Source organism: Lynx rufus, unplaced genomic scaffold (genome assembly GCF_022079265.1).
Source record: "Lynx rufus isolate CCGP_SWC_20201006 ecotype Redwood Valley unplaced genomic scaffold, mLynRuf1.p SCAF_13, whole genome shotgun sequence".
In the NCBI taxonomy this organism is placed as follows: domain Eukaryota; kingdom Metazoa; phylum Chordata; class Mammalia; order Carnivora; family Felidae; genus Lynx; species Lynx rufus.
The window spans coordinates 19,005,918-19,023,224 of record NW_025814827.1 but is presented as its reverse complement, the minus strand read 5'-3'; the positions used below and the strand labels follow the sequence as shown (position 1 = coordinate 19,023,224).

The following is a 17,307-nucleotide window of genomic DNA, read 5'->3' as shown; positions in this document are numbered from 1 at the left end:
CCGCTTCCTTCAATTTGTTAACGTTGGGTGTGTCTTCTTTCTTCAGTGTTTGTTCTGCCTGGCCCTTACTGCACTCACTGAACCAAGAGTTAAACACTGGCTACCATTGGAGAAAAACCTTACTTCCATTTCCAAACTGAAAGGAATTGAGGTCTAGTTATTTTGTCTTCTTTTTATTGTTTGGGGCTTCTTCGGGCCAAGTTCAGAACTTGCGCCAAAATAGTGGCTTTGCGATCAAACCTCCTTGGGCCATCTCTGCAAGATGAAGGCACTGGCTTGATCCATTTCCAAGAACTCTTCCCCGCTGTCCAATTCGGTGGCCCCTAACCAGGATTCGCGTGGGAAGAGGTGATTGTAGACTTGAGGGCTTGTGTAGTGGAGTGTTTGGGTACCTGAAGCCCACGCTGCTTTGTGTGGTTTGAGGGAGCTTTTGCCCCTTTTCTGTCATTCTGCTCAGCAACGAATTCTCATTCTGCTCAGCAACGAATTCGACCAGCGGCACCTACTCCGAGCGCGGACCGAAGTGGCTCATACTCCCTTCATCACGCACGAATTTTCCGCGCCGAGCGCTGCGCAGCCGCCAGGGCTGCAACGACCGGGCCAGGCCGAGTGCGGCGTCCGGCGTCCAACGCGGCTTGCTTGGGAACAGGAGCCTCCAGGGCTCTGCGGCCTCGGGCTGGGTGGCCTGGGCAACGGATCCAGATGCGCCCGCAGCTGCGTCTCCTCCGCGCCGCTCTGCCGCCCGAGGCAGAAGCGGGACAAACCAGAGGAGGCGCCGCGGTGCCTGTCGCCCTGCTCCCGGGGGCACCGACGAGGCGCCCTCCGCGGGCGGCCCGGCCCTGCTTCGCGGGGTGCCTGCGCGCGTCTCCCGCCCCTCTCCGGCGGCCCCCACTCCGTGCCGCCTCACCCCACCGCGGGCTTTGTCCACCGGCCGCGCGGCGGCCCCTCCCCGTTCCCGCCGGCTCCTCCCCACCCCCTCCGCTGGCCCCACTTCCTCGGCGCAGGCGGCTGGAGCGGGCCGGGGACGAAAGGGTTAACCCGGGGCTCTTCCCGGCGCGGAGGGATCCGGAGCCGAGCCGAGCGCGGTGCTGAGGCCGCCTCAGCGAAAAAAATGTCCGCCTGAGGAGACCCACAAGTTCTATTCGGGGGGACCGCCAGCCCGCCCCGGGAGGAAGGGGCGGCCAGGCCCGAGAGCCGCCTCCCCCGCCCGGATCCGAAAGCTCGCGCGGGGCAAAGTGAGCCGAGCCGCCGGGAGGTACAAGGGGAAGCCCGAGCCCGCTCTCCCGGCCAAAGTGAACTTTAATCGGGGTGGTTGGATGCGGAGACGGGCGGCAGGTAATTGCGGAGAGACGAGCGGGAGGGGTACGCCGTGGCGGGGCTAGGGGCTGAGGGGCGCCGCCACGTCCCTGCCGGAGCGGAGGCGCCCCCGGCCCGCGCCCCAACTCCTCTCCCCTTTGTACAGAGGCGAGCCTGGGGTTCCCTCCAACTTGGGGAGCGGAGTGGGGACGGAGGCGAGAGTCGCGGACGGCCAGGCCCGCGGGCGGCGCGCTCGGCCTGCGCGCCCCGTTCGGCACTCGGCTCCAGCTCCGGGGCGCGCGGGAGAGCAGGCTGCTTCGGCCGCCGCGCCGGGCTCATTGTTCGGCAGGTCCGGGGCTGGCCGGCCGCGGGCAGGGTAGCAAAAGTGGGAGGAGGCCGAGCCAGGGGAGGAGGGCGCCGGGTAAGAGCGAGATTAGTTGTCGGGGTTTGTATTTTCTTTTTAAAAACGTCCCTGGGACGCGCGGGGGTTGCTTTTCGACCCCCGGGGCCCGCTGGGGACGTCCGGGCGGCGGCGGCGGCAGACGCGGGCCTGCGAGCGGCGCGTTCCCTGCAACTTGTCAGTTCTATTGTTGCCGAGCCAGTGAGTCACTTCGCATCTCCCCTCGTCGCCACTCCGCTCACTGGACGCCTAGTCGCCCCTCACCCCGCCCCTCGAGACCCCCGCCCGGCCGGGCGCAGCGCCGAGCACCCGGCGGGCCGCGCGGGGTGGGGGCGCCGGGGAGGGGGCACCGGGGAGGGGGCAGGGTTGGGCTCGGAAACTTGCAGGAGAGGCGGCGAGTTGCGGGAGCCGCCGCGACGCTCCCGGGCCGCGCGGAGGAACGCGTGGATTCACCGACCCGGCGCGGTGCTGGGCTCTCCTGCCCCCTGCCCGCGCGGCGGTGGGAACGAGTTGAGTGCTGGAAATCAGCCCAGAGCTCTCGGTCCTGCCTTACGCCCCTCTTCTTCCCCTCACACACTTTGGGCCGTGGTGGTCTCTCTGAGCCTGTTTCCTCTGCCTTAGGACCTGCTAGAAGTGACCGAAGATGAATCCCCAGCAGCAGCGCATGGCCGCTATAGGGACCGATAAGGAGCTGAGCGACCTGCTGGACTTCAGTGCGGTATGAGAGCTTTCCGCGGCATCTTGGGGTTCTGCTGAGGTTTACGAAAGAAAGAAAGAAAAAAAGAAAGAAAGAAAGAAAGAAAGAAAGAGGAAAAAAGGCGGGGGGTGATGGTGGTGTGGGAAGCGACGTGGAGACTAGGCAGCGTGAACTCCATCTGCTTTGAGCAGTAGTTCTCAGGGCTGGAGTCCAGCTCCCCCAAGTTGGACACCTGAACTTTGATGTAATGTCTAGACTTGCAGATTTAAAACTTTAATGCCAGAGGGGTCATTTGATTGAACCAGTTAAAAGGAGAACAATGTAACCATGAGCTTTGGTTGAGTCACCCTCTGACCCTGATGATTATTAGGGATTTTGAACTTTGAATGAAAAAAGAAAATTATTTTTTCTGCACTCTATTTCCCTCCCTGAGATGTGATAGAATTTATGATATCTGAAAGATGTCAGTTATGAGAAAGTAAGATAGAGGCTAGAATTTCCAGTCTTTTTGGCTGAACACTTTTAAGTATGTAAATTTATGTGTGTGAATGTGTATATGTATGTATATGTGTACATAAGTAAGGTATATGTATTTTAAAGTTTTTACCATAGGAGATGATTGACAAGAATAGCTTAAACCGAAGAAAGCCTACTGCCTTTATCTCTCATGGGCTGAATTCCTTTATTAACTGTTGTTAGGAGGCAGGACCAACACCTACTTTATAAAACTGGATTATAATGGATCCTTACTGTGTGTAGTAGTTTCTTTGGGTATGATTCTGACTATGTGGTAATGTAAGTGTGAGATTTTTGTTAGAAAGTAAAGGTGATGGACATAAATTTGCCATTTAAACTTAATAATTTTAGACTTTCTCATGTAAATGAGTGGGTTTTGAGAACAGAATATAACCAATATTTCTAAGTAGTATTAGGAAATAATATCACTGAGTGTAATTGCCTTTGTGGGTCTGAATGTATATCTCCATTTTATCTTAACTTCCTTCTAAAATACGTAACTGATGGCTCTTGGCAGACTTTTGTTTGCAAGAAGGCTAGAAGAATTTCAGGACTAACAGATACATTTGGGTTATTTTGTAGATGTTTTCTCCACCTGTTAATAGTGGGAAAACCAGACCAACAACACTGGGAAGCAGTCAGTTCAGTGGATCAGGTAAGATGGTATCTAAAATCAGGAACTCTTATTTTGGTGTTTGATACATGTTAGTAGAAAAATATGAAGTATTTTAATATCTTCATGCCATTCTGTTGTGTCCATTTCAAATTAGAAGCAAAAACAAGCCTCAGATGGGCTCTTGACTTTAGGATCCATTGATATTTCTATAAGAATAAATATCGATGTAAAATTCTTCTGTTTTCCGTGAATCTTTAAGTTGAATTTGTCTTCTTTGAGTACAAGGGATCATATCCTGCCTCTGTGTTTGGACAAGTACCAGAAAAAAGGCTCTGTGGTCCACATGTGGTCTATATATAGTTTTTTTTAAATGTTTGTTTACATATGTATATTTTTAAATTTTGCTAAAATTTGAGCCTATTAGCATTATTAAACTTTTGTGTTCTAAAAATTTGGTAAAATATTATTGTATGCATATTGAGTCAAGTAAGAATTAGTAAGACTTATTTTAAAAGGTGGCTAATCCCTTGAAGTCTGGAGCAAATTAAAAATTGGGACAGTTTTAAAAATGTTAAAGGAACAAATGTTACAAATAAATGAATAGAAAGATTTATTTTCAAATGATATCTGTTAGATGACTGAATTCTACATTCAGATTACATTAGAATAGTATTTAGAATAAGTTTAATAAGATTCCTATTCCTACATTAGCGCTGTGGTCTTTAAATTTACTTTATGTTTATAACTATTCTCCATTATTAACATTTATCTCATATTTCTTAAGTATGCATTTGTTTTTTCCCTAACTTATTTAAACTCGTGATTTCAAAACTAAACAGTCCAGAAGCAAGGTCCATTCCAGTGTACAAAAGCTATAATTTTCTTTTTAAGTTAAACTTATTCCTTAGTTCTCAAAGACGAAAAAATAATGCCATGGACAGCATCATCTTAAGAAAACCAGCTGTCAAATCCCTAGACTGAAATTTAGTAACTGCTCTTTGACCGGTGCTTGTATTTTCCCTAGTAAAATGATAGTTGATTTCTTAAGATACTGTGAGAGCAAAACACGAGGAAAGAAGGAAATGTCATAACCTAGAACATTTTTACCACTTTATATTTAAAAAGTGTTTCTATTTAAAAATAGTTCACTAACATAATTTATTAAAATTTTATTTCATGATGAAATTGCAGTTCATGGGTAAAATATGGCATGCTGTTTAACACCTCAAATAAATAAAATAAAAACACTTTAGCTGTTAAACATCCTAAAGGCTAATATAAACCTATTCAAAAGGATATGATAAAATATCAGTAGTTAATGTAGAAGAAGGCTATATATTTTCTTTACTACTGTTTTGACTGTATCTCAGTTTTTGCAACTAATAATTCATTTTCCAGTACTTTCAGATTTAGTTTGATACATAGAAGATAAGGAAATAGATATATTTCCTTAAATAAGTAGTGATATTACTGTTTTAGTCTGTTCCAGCTTGAATTATGGAAAATGTATTTAACTGACATTCATTGATAAGAAGGACATGAACTTTAGAAAATTGGTATCAGAAATACTTTGGTTTTAGAATAAAGGCAATTATATTTTTTTCACTTTTAAAAATTAATGTATGATTTATGTAGTGTGTGAAATTAGAAAGTATATGTGAACTTGGTTTGTATTATTATAAGCATGACATTGGAGCATTTGTGAGCCTTCTTTCTGTCGCTTGCATTATACAATGGAAAAATTATTTTTCAGCATTGCAGAAGTAGTCATACAGTATTTGATTCTTTGGAGTGGGAAATTTTTAATTTTAAAACTGTTAGGTTTGTTACTTATCTGTTGAAAGTTTGACCTTAAACACATGTGTTCAGTGAACATGGTAATATTTATTTCAGTGGTTTGTCTTAAATTCCAGGGAAAAAAAGGCATGACCTTTAATAATTAGTGAATAGATTTAAATTTTGGGGAAAGGACAATAGCATGAGTGATTATTTTATATCAGAGTGTATTGGTAGATAAAGATTTTCTATAGCCATTTTTTCTTGAAGAAATTGGTACAACAATATTATTTTCTTTATATGGTTTATTGCCATCTGAATTATCTTCTGTCCTGGTTTCGAAAGATACGTGATACGCCCTAATGCCAGTTTCTTTGCAGTATAAAAGGAGCTGAAGATCTGATTTTCTTTCTGAAGAACTGACTTAAAGATTAGAGGTTTTTTTGGGTTTTTTTTGGTCTTTGGAGTAACATTGTAAAACGCCCGTCTTTTGCCTCATGAAAACTGTAGTTGTGCGGTATAATTTTTTTTCTTATGTTCTTTTTGAGGATGACTTAATTTCACTTTGGGCTTTTTTTTGAGAAAAAATATAATACATTTAGAATTTCTTTAGCTGAAAACATATTTTGCAGTGCATATTTTTTTTTTTTAATCTTATTCCTAAAACAAATAACATATAATAGCTGATACTTCTTCAGAAGTGACTGGAAAAAATGCATATGTATTTACTATTACTTACTTGACTGGAGAAATCTGTTACAATGCTATTTCTTTATCAAGGTGTACATTTTCTTGGAATTATGATCATAAGACTGAATTTGCCCCCGTGGTAGGGCAGAGTCTGAGATGTTCTTATAAGTGACCTTGAGAGGTATTTCTCTTCGTAGGCGTTAAAAGTGAGGTACTACGTTAGCGGCCAGTGTATCGGGAAAACTTGATTAAAGGATTGGTAAAATGGAAGGAAGTAGTTCATTCAGGTGTTTAAGTCTGCTTTCCCCTCCCACTTCAGAATTTTGAGTGTGTGATACTGGGTTTAATTTTTAGTAGTTTTTTTTTTTAATGTTTATTTATTTATTTTGAAAGAGAGAGAGAGAAAGAATGCTTGCGTGTGTGCAGGCGCTGCAGAGAGAGAGGGAGAGAGAGAATCCCAAGCAGTCTCAGTTCTGTCATTGCAGAGGCTGACGTGGTGCTCAGTGTCTTGAACCATGAAACCATGACCTGAACCGAAATCAACAGTCGGAAGTTTAACCAACTGATCCAGCCAGGTGCCCATATTTTTAGTAGTTTAAACGTTTACATGATACTCCCCAAATTTCCTTTATTAGCTTTTGAATCCAAGTAGTAAAACATATTGGAAGGAAGTGGGATAAATTCATTTTGTAAGCTATTTATATATAATGTGTCTATTTGTGTTTGATATTTCTAGAAAGTTATTTTAATTAGCAAGTAAAGCTTTACTTTTCGTTACTCAAAGCAGACTTTTGTAGCATGATAGATTTCTTCTTGCTCAAGAGTTTTGGAAATAATTGTAAGAACTCTTTACCAGCTCTTAATTTTTAAAAGGAATACAATTTTTCATTCTTAAGTTACTTACTGTTTTTTTGTGGGAAAATTTTTCACTTGTACAAGCTTTATGCTTTTAGAAAGTATTGATATAGAGCCAGAAAAAAATGAGTTGTCATTAAATTAAAATTTTTAATTAAACTTTTTGTCTCAAGATAATTTAGATTATCTTTACATATGAAGGCATATATTCATATAATTTAAGAAACATTATAGAGTTCCCATGTATACGTTAGCAAGTTTTCCACAGAAGTAACATCTTGCCAAACTGTGGTACAATATTAGAACTAGGTTATTGACAGTGATACAGTGAGGATACCAAAACGTTTACATCACTGCAAGGATTCCAGGTGTTTCCCTTTTGTATTTGCATCCGCTTCTCAAAAGTAATTAAAGAAAATCCATGGTAGATTAGTAAATATCTGCTCATCCTTTTAAACATGGAGTAAGCTTTTCATATTGTTGTAGTATTATTTGTAGCATTTGAAAAAAAGTCAAGAAAGGAAATCAAATGTTACCAGTATGTGTTTTAATTGAACTGTAATATACATAGGAATGGTGATTTTAAGTAGAGGGTAAACTAGGTTTGCTCTTTTCATTTAAGGTATTTTAAGGTAATGAGCAGAGTGTGCTTCATAGTGTGTATTTATCAGTGTTAAAATTTGTAATAAACGTGTGGTAATATACACTTGTTCAAATTTAATACTGTTATTTGGGTAACTGAACCATGTTGGACATTTGTTCTGGCAAGTTCTGATGAATGAGAGTAACTGCATAGTCAGTAGGCATGTAAAGAAAAATATATTTTAGGATAAATATGGTCTGCTGTTAAGTGGCTCATTTAAGATAAAAGCTAAGTAGCAAAGGAGTCTTTTAGAGAAAAGGTGTATATGAAAGTTCAAACTTGGAAAAAAAAAATTAAAGACAAGATTATAGCTGTGAGTATTGAATGCCTTTTAGAACAGTCCCTGTAGTGTTCCTTTAAGTAGTCATGGCTTATAATGTATTTGAAGAACAATTTGATTAGATAATGAGACTTGCTTGTTATATACAGTGAGGCATACATACCTGTAGTGAATTTTATTTTCATCTGTTTTCATTAACATTTTTAAAATCTTTTTCTAATGTTTATTTTTGAGAGACAGAACACAAGCAGGGGAGGAACAGAGAGAGAGAGAGACGTATACACAGAATCCGAGGCAGGCTCCAGGCCCTGAGCTGTCAGCACAGAGCCCTATGCGGGGCCCGAACTCACAAGCTGTGAGATCATGACCTGAGCCGAAGTCACATGCTTAACCGACTGAGCCATGCAGGCACCTCTATTTTCATTAACAATTTATTTATTTGTTTATTTTTAATGTTTGTTTATTTTTGAGAGAGAGACAGAGCATGAGCAGGGGAGGAACAGAGAGAGAGGGAGACACAGAATCTGAAGCAGACTCCAGGCTTTGAGCTGACAGCACAAAGCCTGATGCGGGGCTCGAACCCACCAACAGTGAGATCATGACCCGAGATCATGAGCCGAGCCAGGTCCTGAAGTCGGACTGAGCCACCCAGGTGCCCCTTCATTAACAATTTAAATACGAGGTCAACTTTCTGTCTTTTAGGATATCCTTTAGTATATCTTTTTCTTTGAGTTTTAAGGTAATTGTCTTGGAATAGGAAGATGAAGGTGCAGATACCCAACCTTAAATGTAAAAACAATTGCTTTTACATTTTAGATTTAATGGGTGCCATTTAGAATAATCTCTTATTAAAGCCAGATAGTGTTTTCTGTTACTGAACAATTGGCAGTCATGCCTGGAATGTCACTGCCTGCTTAGTGTTGTGGAAGACTTGGTTAGAACTCTCCCATAGGAGTAAAGTACCACTATTAGAGTCTCTTGGGGGGGGGGGGGGAAAGCTATTTCTTAGCATGTGGGATACCTTTTAAAAAAAAATCATTTAATAAAATTGCCTTTGAGTATAATTTGAATATATTTTTTTGGATGAGGCCTTTGCAATTAGAAATAAGATGCTTTTATGTTTAGGGAATAAAATGAGAAGATAAAGGTTGAAATATGTCAGTTCTAAAGACTAATGAATGACTTTCTTTGTTAAATAGTGGAGCCATACATATTTCATATTTATTAGTTAATTGCATATTTATTTAGTATCTACTTTATGCAGATACTAGACTTTGTGCTAGTCTAGTAGCTTTCAAGAAGGTGGGAAATGGAGAAGGACATAGATCCAAAAAAGTGGAGGCATTCCATTTTCTTAAAAAAAATTTTTTTTTTTTTTACATTTATTTATTTTTTGAGAGACAGCATGAGCGGGGAGGGCACAGAGAGAGAGGGAGTCACAGATACCAAAGCAGGCTCCAGGCTCTGAGCTTTCAGCACAGAGCCCGATGCGGGGCTCAAACTCACAAACCACGAGATCATGACCTGAGCCGAAGTCGGACTCTTAACCAACTGAGTCACCCCGGCGTCCCGAGGCATTCCATTTTCTAGGTATGATGATAACATGTAAAATTGTGGTGTAAACTAATGTGACCTAAGAAAATATCAACAACTACATATTAATGTAGTTAAAATTGAACGTGTGAGAATAAGAATGTGCTGAGGAGTCAGGGAACTGTCTTAAGGAAAACTCAGAGATCTTGAATTTAGAGTTCATTTTTGAAGGAGATATGGAAAATGAATTAGGGAAGAGAAGAACTGGCCTAGATGTGGAGTAGCATGGAAAGATACCCGGAAATGGGATTTGACTTGCTCCAAGGGTGCTATACAGTTCAGGGAAAGAGAAGCTGGTTTTTATTGATCGCCACCGCACTCCTGGAGTAGCTCATATTTACATACTATTATCTGGATCCGACTACATATCTTCAAATCCAGTCATTGCTGCTTATTAATTGGGTGATCTTGGGTAAATTGCTTAACCCGTCTGTGCTTCTTTTTCTTAATCTGTAAAATAGGACTAATAGTAGCTATCCTCATAGAGTTGTTATGAATATTAATTGAGTTAATACAGGTAAAGCTCCAAGATGAGTGCCTGGCACCTAGTTAGCTCTGGTGGAGTGAATTGTTAGCGGTTAGACAATAGAATAAGGAAAGCATTTGTTCATTCAGGAGGCTAATGTGCTAATCTAGAGGTGAGCTGGTGAAGGTTGGACTTGGTATTAGTATAGGGAGTAGGAAGGAAAAATACAGAAGAAAAAGATTGACAGAATTTGAAAGGTTGGATTTCGGTAGGTAAGAGAAATGGCTTAAGATTGCAGTTCTAGAATAACTGGAGGGTGATAGTGCTGAATTTTTTTGAGCACTTTTAGTTTCACACTACCTGGGACTCTTCTAGCTAATTTTGGAATTTATGAGAGAAGAGTGCTTGGAGATGAGTTAAAGATGTTGGTAAAAACAAACAAAAAATAGCAGCAACTCTTTTTTGCCTATAAAATTCATAGTTATCCTTGAAAAGAAAGTTGGAGAACAGAAAAAGCAACAAAGGAAAAAAAAATCCATTATTTCACTGTCCAAAGGAGATTGTTACACTTTGATTTATTTGGTTTTTTTTTTCCTATTAGTCCTATGTTTGTAAAGTTGAGATCTTAATGATGGTTTCATTTTATGTCCTCCTTTTTAATTTCACTTAATACTACGAACATTTTTCTCATCTTCTTAAAGATTCTTTTAAAACATGGGGCGCCTGGGTGGCGCAGCCGGTTAAGCGTCCGACTTCAGCCAGGTCACGATCTCGCGGTCCGTGAGTTTGAGCCCCGTGTCAGGCTCTGGGCTGATGGCTCAGAGCCTGGAGCCTGTTTCCGATTCTGTGTCTCCCTCTCTCTCTGCCCCTCCCCCATTCATGCTCTGTCTCTCTCTGTCCCAAAATAAATAAACGTTGAAAAAAAAAAATTAAAAAAAAAAAAAACAAAAAAAAAACTTGATTTAAAATTGTGTGATATTACATGGAATGGAGATAGCATAATTTATCAAATCCATTCTCTTACTGCTTGACATTTAGAGATTTTGTTAATTTGCTTTTTGTTATTAAAAAAATGTGATAGTGAACACCTTTTTGTACACACGTGTATTTTTATCCACACTTCAATTTCCTTTGGATAGGAGATGTAGATTTTGTTTTTTATGCCTGCAAGTTATAATTAAAGTTAAGAGAGTAAATGAATACCCTTAGGGAGATGAACTCAGAGGGAGATAAATTATCAGGCCAAGGATTGATGACAATGGTGGAGTTAGATGTATAAAATTAGTGACTTTGGCTAATAATTTAATGTAAAAATACAATTTTTTATATATATGTGGAGTATAAGATGCATTAGGTATAGATTTATATTTGTATATAAATTGGTTGTGTGGTGACTGGCGGGAATTCCTGTCATTCTTTGACTTGTGCTGACTGAAATGGAGTGGAATCTAATTGGAGTCTATCAGTGAGAGAGCCCTTAAATTCTTGACTTATAAGAGGGGTACTGTCTGAGAGTGGGAGTAATTGGGTCCAGGAACCAAACAACTGGATTAGAATCAGTACTTTGCCACTTATTAGCTGGGTGGCCCTAGGTGACTAGGCAAATCATTTAAATGATCTGAGCATACTTTTCTTTCTTGTGAAAAGTGGATGATACTGCCTACCTTCAAAATCTTTAAGAGGATCAAACAGGATTATATATTGCCTGCCATATAGTAGCTTCAAAAATGGTAGCTGCCATTATTATTGTGGCACCCTTTTAGGTAATACTAATGATAATATTAATAATGAATAGTAATATAACCAGAATTATAGCCAATGTTTATTGAACTATTATTGTATACGAGGTGCTGTGCTAGTGGTAGTGGGGGTGAGGAAATAGATACCCCACAAGAGTACCATATCAAAGTTGCTTTTCAATGTCATAAAATTGTATGTATTGTCAAAAGTCTAAGAAGAAATCAGGTAGCAGAGTAGTTTAAAAAAAAAAAAAAAAGTCCCCCCCCCCCCAAAGAGTATTTTCGAAAGGTCATCAGGTACCTAAGAACCACCCCACCTTTATCTACTTTTTTTTTTTTTTGTGCAGTTGATTTCTTCTTAATACTGTCATTTTGTAGACTAGATATTGAATAGTGCAGAATGGTGGACAGAAATGTGTACACCTTTTGAAAACCCTCTTCCATGCTTAGGCATTGCCACTTGGATGTAATGTTTTCTCCATATTCTCTCCCTAGCTACTTGAAATTCTTTCTGGAATGATATGTAGTTTAAATAAATAAGTAAAATAAAAATTACATGACCTGAGAGGATAGAATAGCTGGGAGACAGGTTGGAGAGAATGTTCAGAGTCTCTTGAGTAGAGCTTCTCCACTTTTTTCTTAATAGCAGAGGAGAAAGAACATAAACTCCCCTGGTAGCCTGAAGCAACACATTGCAAGTGAACAGAAGAAATCTTATCTTAAAGATTTATGTGCATTTTACTTTCTACTCCCCAGCACAAACATATTCGTTGTAATGTAAATATGTTTTAATTCATCATTGAGTAAAACTGAGATTGTAAGAACATGCATTGTGGCTGGCTTGTAGCATTGCCTTCATCCTATTTTGCTTTATATCTTTGGGGTTGGGGTGAGGGCAGGGTGGGATGCAGGCTTATACTATCCTTTCATTAGTGAGAAGCCCAGCTCTAGAGCGTAGTCTTCAACTGTCTTTATGTATTCGTGGATCTTTTCTTGCTACCACAGAGAAATTTGTTAGTAATGTCGCTTATCTTTGAAACTCTTGTTTTCTGTTTCTAGCCACATCATCCTGTAATTTCTTAACATGCCCATGACTTGAGAAGAAAATGCATATTTCTGTAGAGAGAGCTTTGTATTTTTTTGTTGTTGTTTCTTGTTTGAAACGTGCTCTCTTTTGTTCCAGGTTAAATAATGTGTTTTCATAAAGACTAGGGTGAGTCATCCAAGCTAGAAGCTGACTGGGGACATAAAGATCATATTTAAAGATGACACTGAAATGTAAACAGATTAGGGATTGGTTACTAATTTTGATTGCATTGGGTCGTGACTCAGGGATGAAATTTTTGGAATAAAATAATAAAACAATTTAAGACAAGGTACAGGACAGAAGAGATTACTTTAAAAAAAAAAGGGGGGGGCAGTGCCTGAGTGGCTTAGTCAGTTAAGTGTCTGACTTCGGCTCAGGTCATGATCTTGTGGTTCGTTGGATCGAGCCCCACGTCAGGCTCCGTGCTTACAGCTCAGCCTGGAGCCTACTTTGGATTCTTTGTCTCCCTCTCTCTCTGCCCCTCCTCTGCTCACACTCTTCCTCTCTCTGTCTCTCTCTCTTTCAAAAATAAATAAACATTAAAAAAAAAAACAACTAAAAAGACAACCACTGCTATGCCTTACCATGTTTTTGGCTATTAAAAATGTTGGCTCAAGGTGTCATTTTGTCAGATGTGTTTTAGGTGCTAGGAAAGTGCCTGAATTTGAACTGAGCGAGTTTTGTGAATTTGAAAGATTATTCCAGTTACTCCAGTGAAATTTCTTCAGAGACATCACCTAAAAATTGGTTTCTTCTCTTCCAGTGGTTTTGCCAGTGAGCCATTGTGAGGCTTTGAAATGAGCAGGATCAACTCATGATTACTATTCCACCACTTCATTGGTGGTTAATGTAGGGAACACAGGTTGAACTTAATGTGATCACGCAGCTTCAGTCAATGAGCAAATGTGCTGCTGCTCTCAGCAAGAGTTGTGAGTAGTGGTGGAGCACTGCAGGAATCCCTGCTAGGAGGGAATTACAGTCATCAGGCTTCTCAGTCCTTGAGGCATAGGTTGTTTTGAGGTTGTTGAGAATAAATAAAAGGTTTGCTGTACCACTAGAGAGGAAAAAATGCTAGGCTTCACTTTGAACTTATGGCAGAAGCATGATTTGGCCACAAGTTAATTTAGGGAATCTGAGTTTGTGTGGGTCTCAAGGAGCAAAAAACCTGAGTTAGCAGGTCCTCTTAGGTTTTTACTGTTCGGAAGCCCTACTATATCCAACTGACTTTGTCACCTGGTCAGAGGTTCGTTGCCTATCTGTTTGGCATTGACATGCTAAGGCTTTATAATATGTTTTGCAGTGTTGGTCCCACCTTAAAGTTTAAGGGGAAAATTGTTTCATGTCCAGTCTCTTGGTGGGACCTTATAGACAGCTTGAATTGATTATGCCTTTCTAAGTAGGCAAGTAATTAGAGCCATTTCAAGACCCTACTAAATATCCTAAATGTCTCATGTAAGTATTGGCTAGTTCTTTTATTCTATAAGGGATAACTTTATTTTTTTATTTATGTTTTTATTTTTATTTTTGAGAGAGAGACGGACTATGTGTGAGGGAGGGGCAGAGAGAGGGAAACACAGAATCTGAAGCAGGCTCCAGGTTCCAAGCCATCAGCACAGAGCCAGCCCCATTTGGGGCTTGAACCCACAAACCGTGAGATCATGACTTGAGCCAAAGTCCTACGCTTAGCCGACGGAGCCACCCAGGCGCCCTGCATAATTTATTCATTATACATCAAGACCACCTTTTACCTGCCAAAAGTCCACAATATCTGATCTGTAAATTTTGAAATCCAAAAAGGTCTGAATCAATTTTTTTTTTTTAAATTCAGCTTAAATTATTTGTCAGATTTCAGTGGCAAAATCTGACCTTTTCGAAGGGAGGCCGTTGACAGTCTGTTTTCCTAGCTCTTTTGTGGTTACCAGGTGCTGAAGTGATTTGTAACCTATGGTATGTACACTGTATTTCTTTCTTAAATTTGAAAAAATGAATTCTAAAATCCACCTGTCCCAATGGATTTTTGAAAAGGTTTTATAGCTCTCCCTCTTGTGTATGTCTCCCAGGTATTTTTTACAATTCAAAATAAGAATTTCTTTTTTGGACTAAAAGTCTAGACTGAATAATTTATTATATTAAATACAGAAAAAATAATGGTGGTGGACTTGTTAACATAGAGGAAATTCTTCTTGGAATATAGGCTTTTCAGGCTGAGCTTTGTGTTTGAGTATTGTGGCCAGTACATTGATTTAGAGAATCAATTTCTGTTTTGAAGAGAGATATGCTTTTTCATCTTTTGGACCAAAGAGTGTACTGATATTTCCCTGGTCAGTTTACATGGAAATTTTCAGGGTGCTAGCAGAAGGTATATTTACATACAGATATACAAGCCCACATAAAGATAATTATGTATATAATATATAAAGCTAACACTGTTTGATCACCTTCAAAAGGCAGTCTCAACCCTGACATACCCAGTTTTAACTGTTGGCTGGGAACAAATAAGAGAAGCCTACCAAGTTATTTCCATGAAGAAAAGGAGGAGCTAAAATACAGTTTCGTATGGGACAAATGAACAAAACCAGTCTTTGGTAACTTTATTCTCTCCTTTTATTTGGTTAAAAGTTTCCATAGATTAGTAGCATAATGTTTATTCCTGCAATATACTCATTAAAGGCATCTCCACTGAAAACAAGCTGTGATTCTAGTGAGTGTGTGAAGTTTTCCTCAGGAGCCTGTCATTGGCTCAGTCGTATTATTGATAAAAACTACGAAAGTAGCAGTGAAACTAGTTTGTTGATTATCTGTTTTGATAATCATGTCAGGGGCATGTCAGTTGGCCATTTGGATTTTTCTGGTTACCTTACAAACCTGTTCCCTGAAGTGTTCCCAGTGATGCTGTCTTGAAACCATGAATACTTAAATAAATAAGCTGAATTAAATAAATAAACTTTAATAAATAATTGAGTAATTAAATCCACTTAAAGTTTGCAGGGATTTGAGATGCTTTCCTGTAGGAACCCAGAACAGGCTATACAGCCAGTGTCTCTCTTGCCTTCGTATTTACATAATTTCCCTTGTAGTGCCACAAAGCACAGATGGAGTTTGGCTCTGGAGGCTTGCTAAACAAGTTGTGTAGCAGTAGTACTTTGTCCAATGAATGACTGAGGGAAGGAGGAGTTTTACTGTTAAAAGACTACTCTTTTAATGGTAGAAGTATTTTGTAAATACTTACTCATACACTATTCTCTTCATAATTCTTATAGGAAGTTGGTAACTTCATTTTGCAGAGGAAATAGAGAAATCAACAGTGATACACATTTGCCTGTGGTTTCTTATTGCCCCTCAGAAGTAGCAAACTGATGAGTTGTAGTTGCACCTGCACTGATACTAATCTCCACAGGGCAAGGTTTGTCTTGAGGGGGAATTTAATATCTCTAGAAATCTTTAAAATTTGTTGTTGTAACAGGAGACTTAAATGGTGTGATGTATTCTCCAAAAGAAAGTGCTTCAAAATTTATTTTTATTAAAAAGAAAACAAAATAATCAAAGCCTTCATACAATAAAAAAAATTAAGGTATTACAAGATATTATATATAAAAAACTACAACTTGAAATGTCTTTAGGAGAGTGTAATTCTTTTTGTGCATGGTCTTATTGTCCAGCTGTCATCAGACTTTGTGCCTTGGGAAGAAGATGGAATTTGATAGTTGTAAAATACTGGAATATTAACAGCTATTATTTAGTTGAGGTCTAAGAAAGAATGGTTGCTTCATAGTATGGAAAATTCTTTATTTTCACTTCCCCCTTTTCAAAGATTTAGTGTTTATTTAGTTATAAAGGCAAGTAAAAGCAGATGGAAAATAGTTATCCCAAGGGTAGTTTAAAAATGCTATTAAACATACAGAAGAGATTTTAATAAAAGTTGTTTAAATTTAATTTTGGCAACAGAACTTTCATTGCATTAAAATGAAGATACTTGTGCTTTTATTGTATTGAATGGTGCTGATTAGTCCATTTTGTATTTTCGTTTATTTAAAGGTAGACTGGGCTTTCATTTTGTTGAAGGGCATCTGTAGATATTTGACAGAGTACCTGGTAAAGTCTGGTTGTTTTTCATTGGTCTTTGTAAGATCGTTTGTTTACATTTAAGGTGGTGGAGAATAGAGACACACTGCTGTATATTGGAAAGAGGAGGGGTTTGGAGTCACAAAGTTTTGGTTCAGTGTTGGCTTTATCATTTACTAGATCTGTGATCTTAGGGCAGTGTGTTAACTTCTCTCAGTCTGTTTATCTTATGTGTAAAATGAGGGAAATAAAAATATTGCCTTAAGGGGTTGTGATAGTGATCAGGTTAAGTAATTTTTAAGGAATTTCCTTTCTAAAATGTGGAGACTTGTGGTTCTGCACAGATATTGGTTGTCCTGTTATGTCAGGTGGCATAGCAACTCTGGAAGGGATTCTAAGCTTGCAAGTATATATGGAGAGAATGACTATTTATGCAAAACTCATACATTTCTGACAGTCACTTATTGAAGATTACATCAGGTGAATGCTCAAATTTTCTAAATTCTTCAGATGAATTCTTTCTCTCTTTGGTTAGATGGGTGATAGTGAGGCAAAAAAGTGAAGTTCTCACACACATTCTTTGTTAGAATT

The 17,307-nt window shown here is 39.6% G+C and overlaps 1 protein-coding gene across 3 annotated transcripts in view; it reads left to right on the top strand.

The window, feature by feature from the left end:
• The first annotated feature begins 1,124 nt into the window (after window positions 1-1,124).
• Window positions 1,125-17,307, top strand: part of TCF12 (transcription factor 12) — a 381,102-nt gene continuing 364,919 nt past the window's right edge. For all 3 annotated transcript variants that reach the window (XM_047075064.1, XM_047075063.1, XM_047075062.1), the window contains exons 1-3: window positions 1,125-1,335; window positions 2,318-2,414; window positions 3,492-3,564. In XM_047075064.1, the coding sequence (XP_046931020.1) occupies window positions 2,340-2,414; window positions 3,492-3,564 (148 nt within the window). In that variant the 5' untranslated portion in view covers window positions 1,125-1,335; window positions 2,318-2,339. The remainder of the gene's footprint in view (window positions 1,336-2,317; window positions 2,415-3,491; window positions 3,565-17,307) is intronic.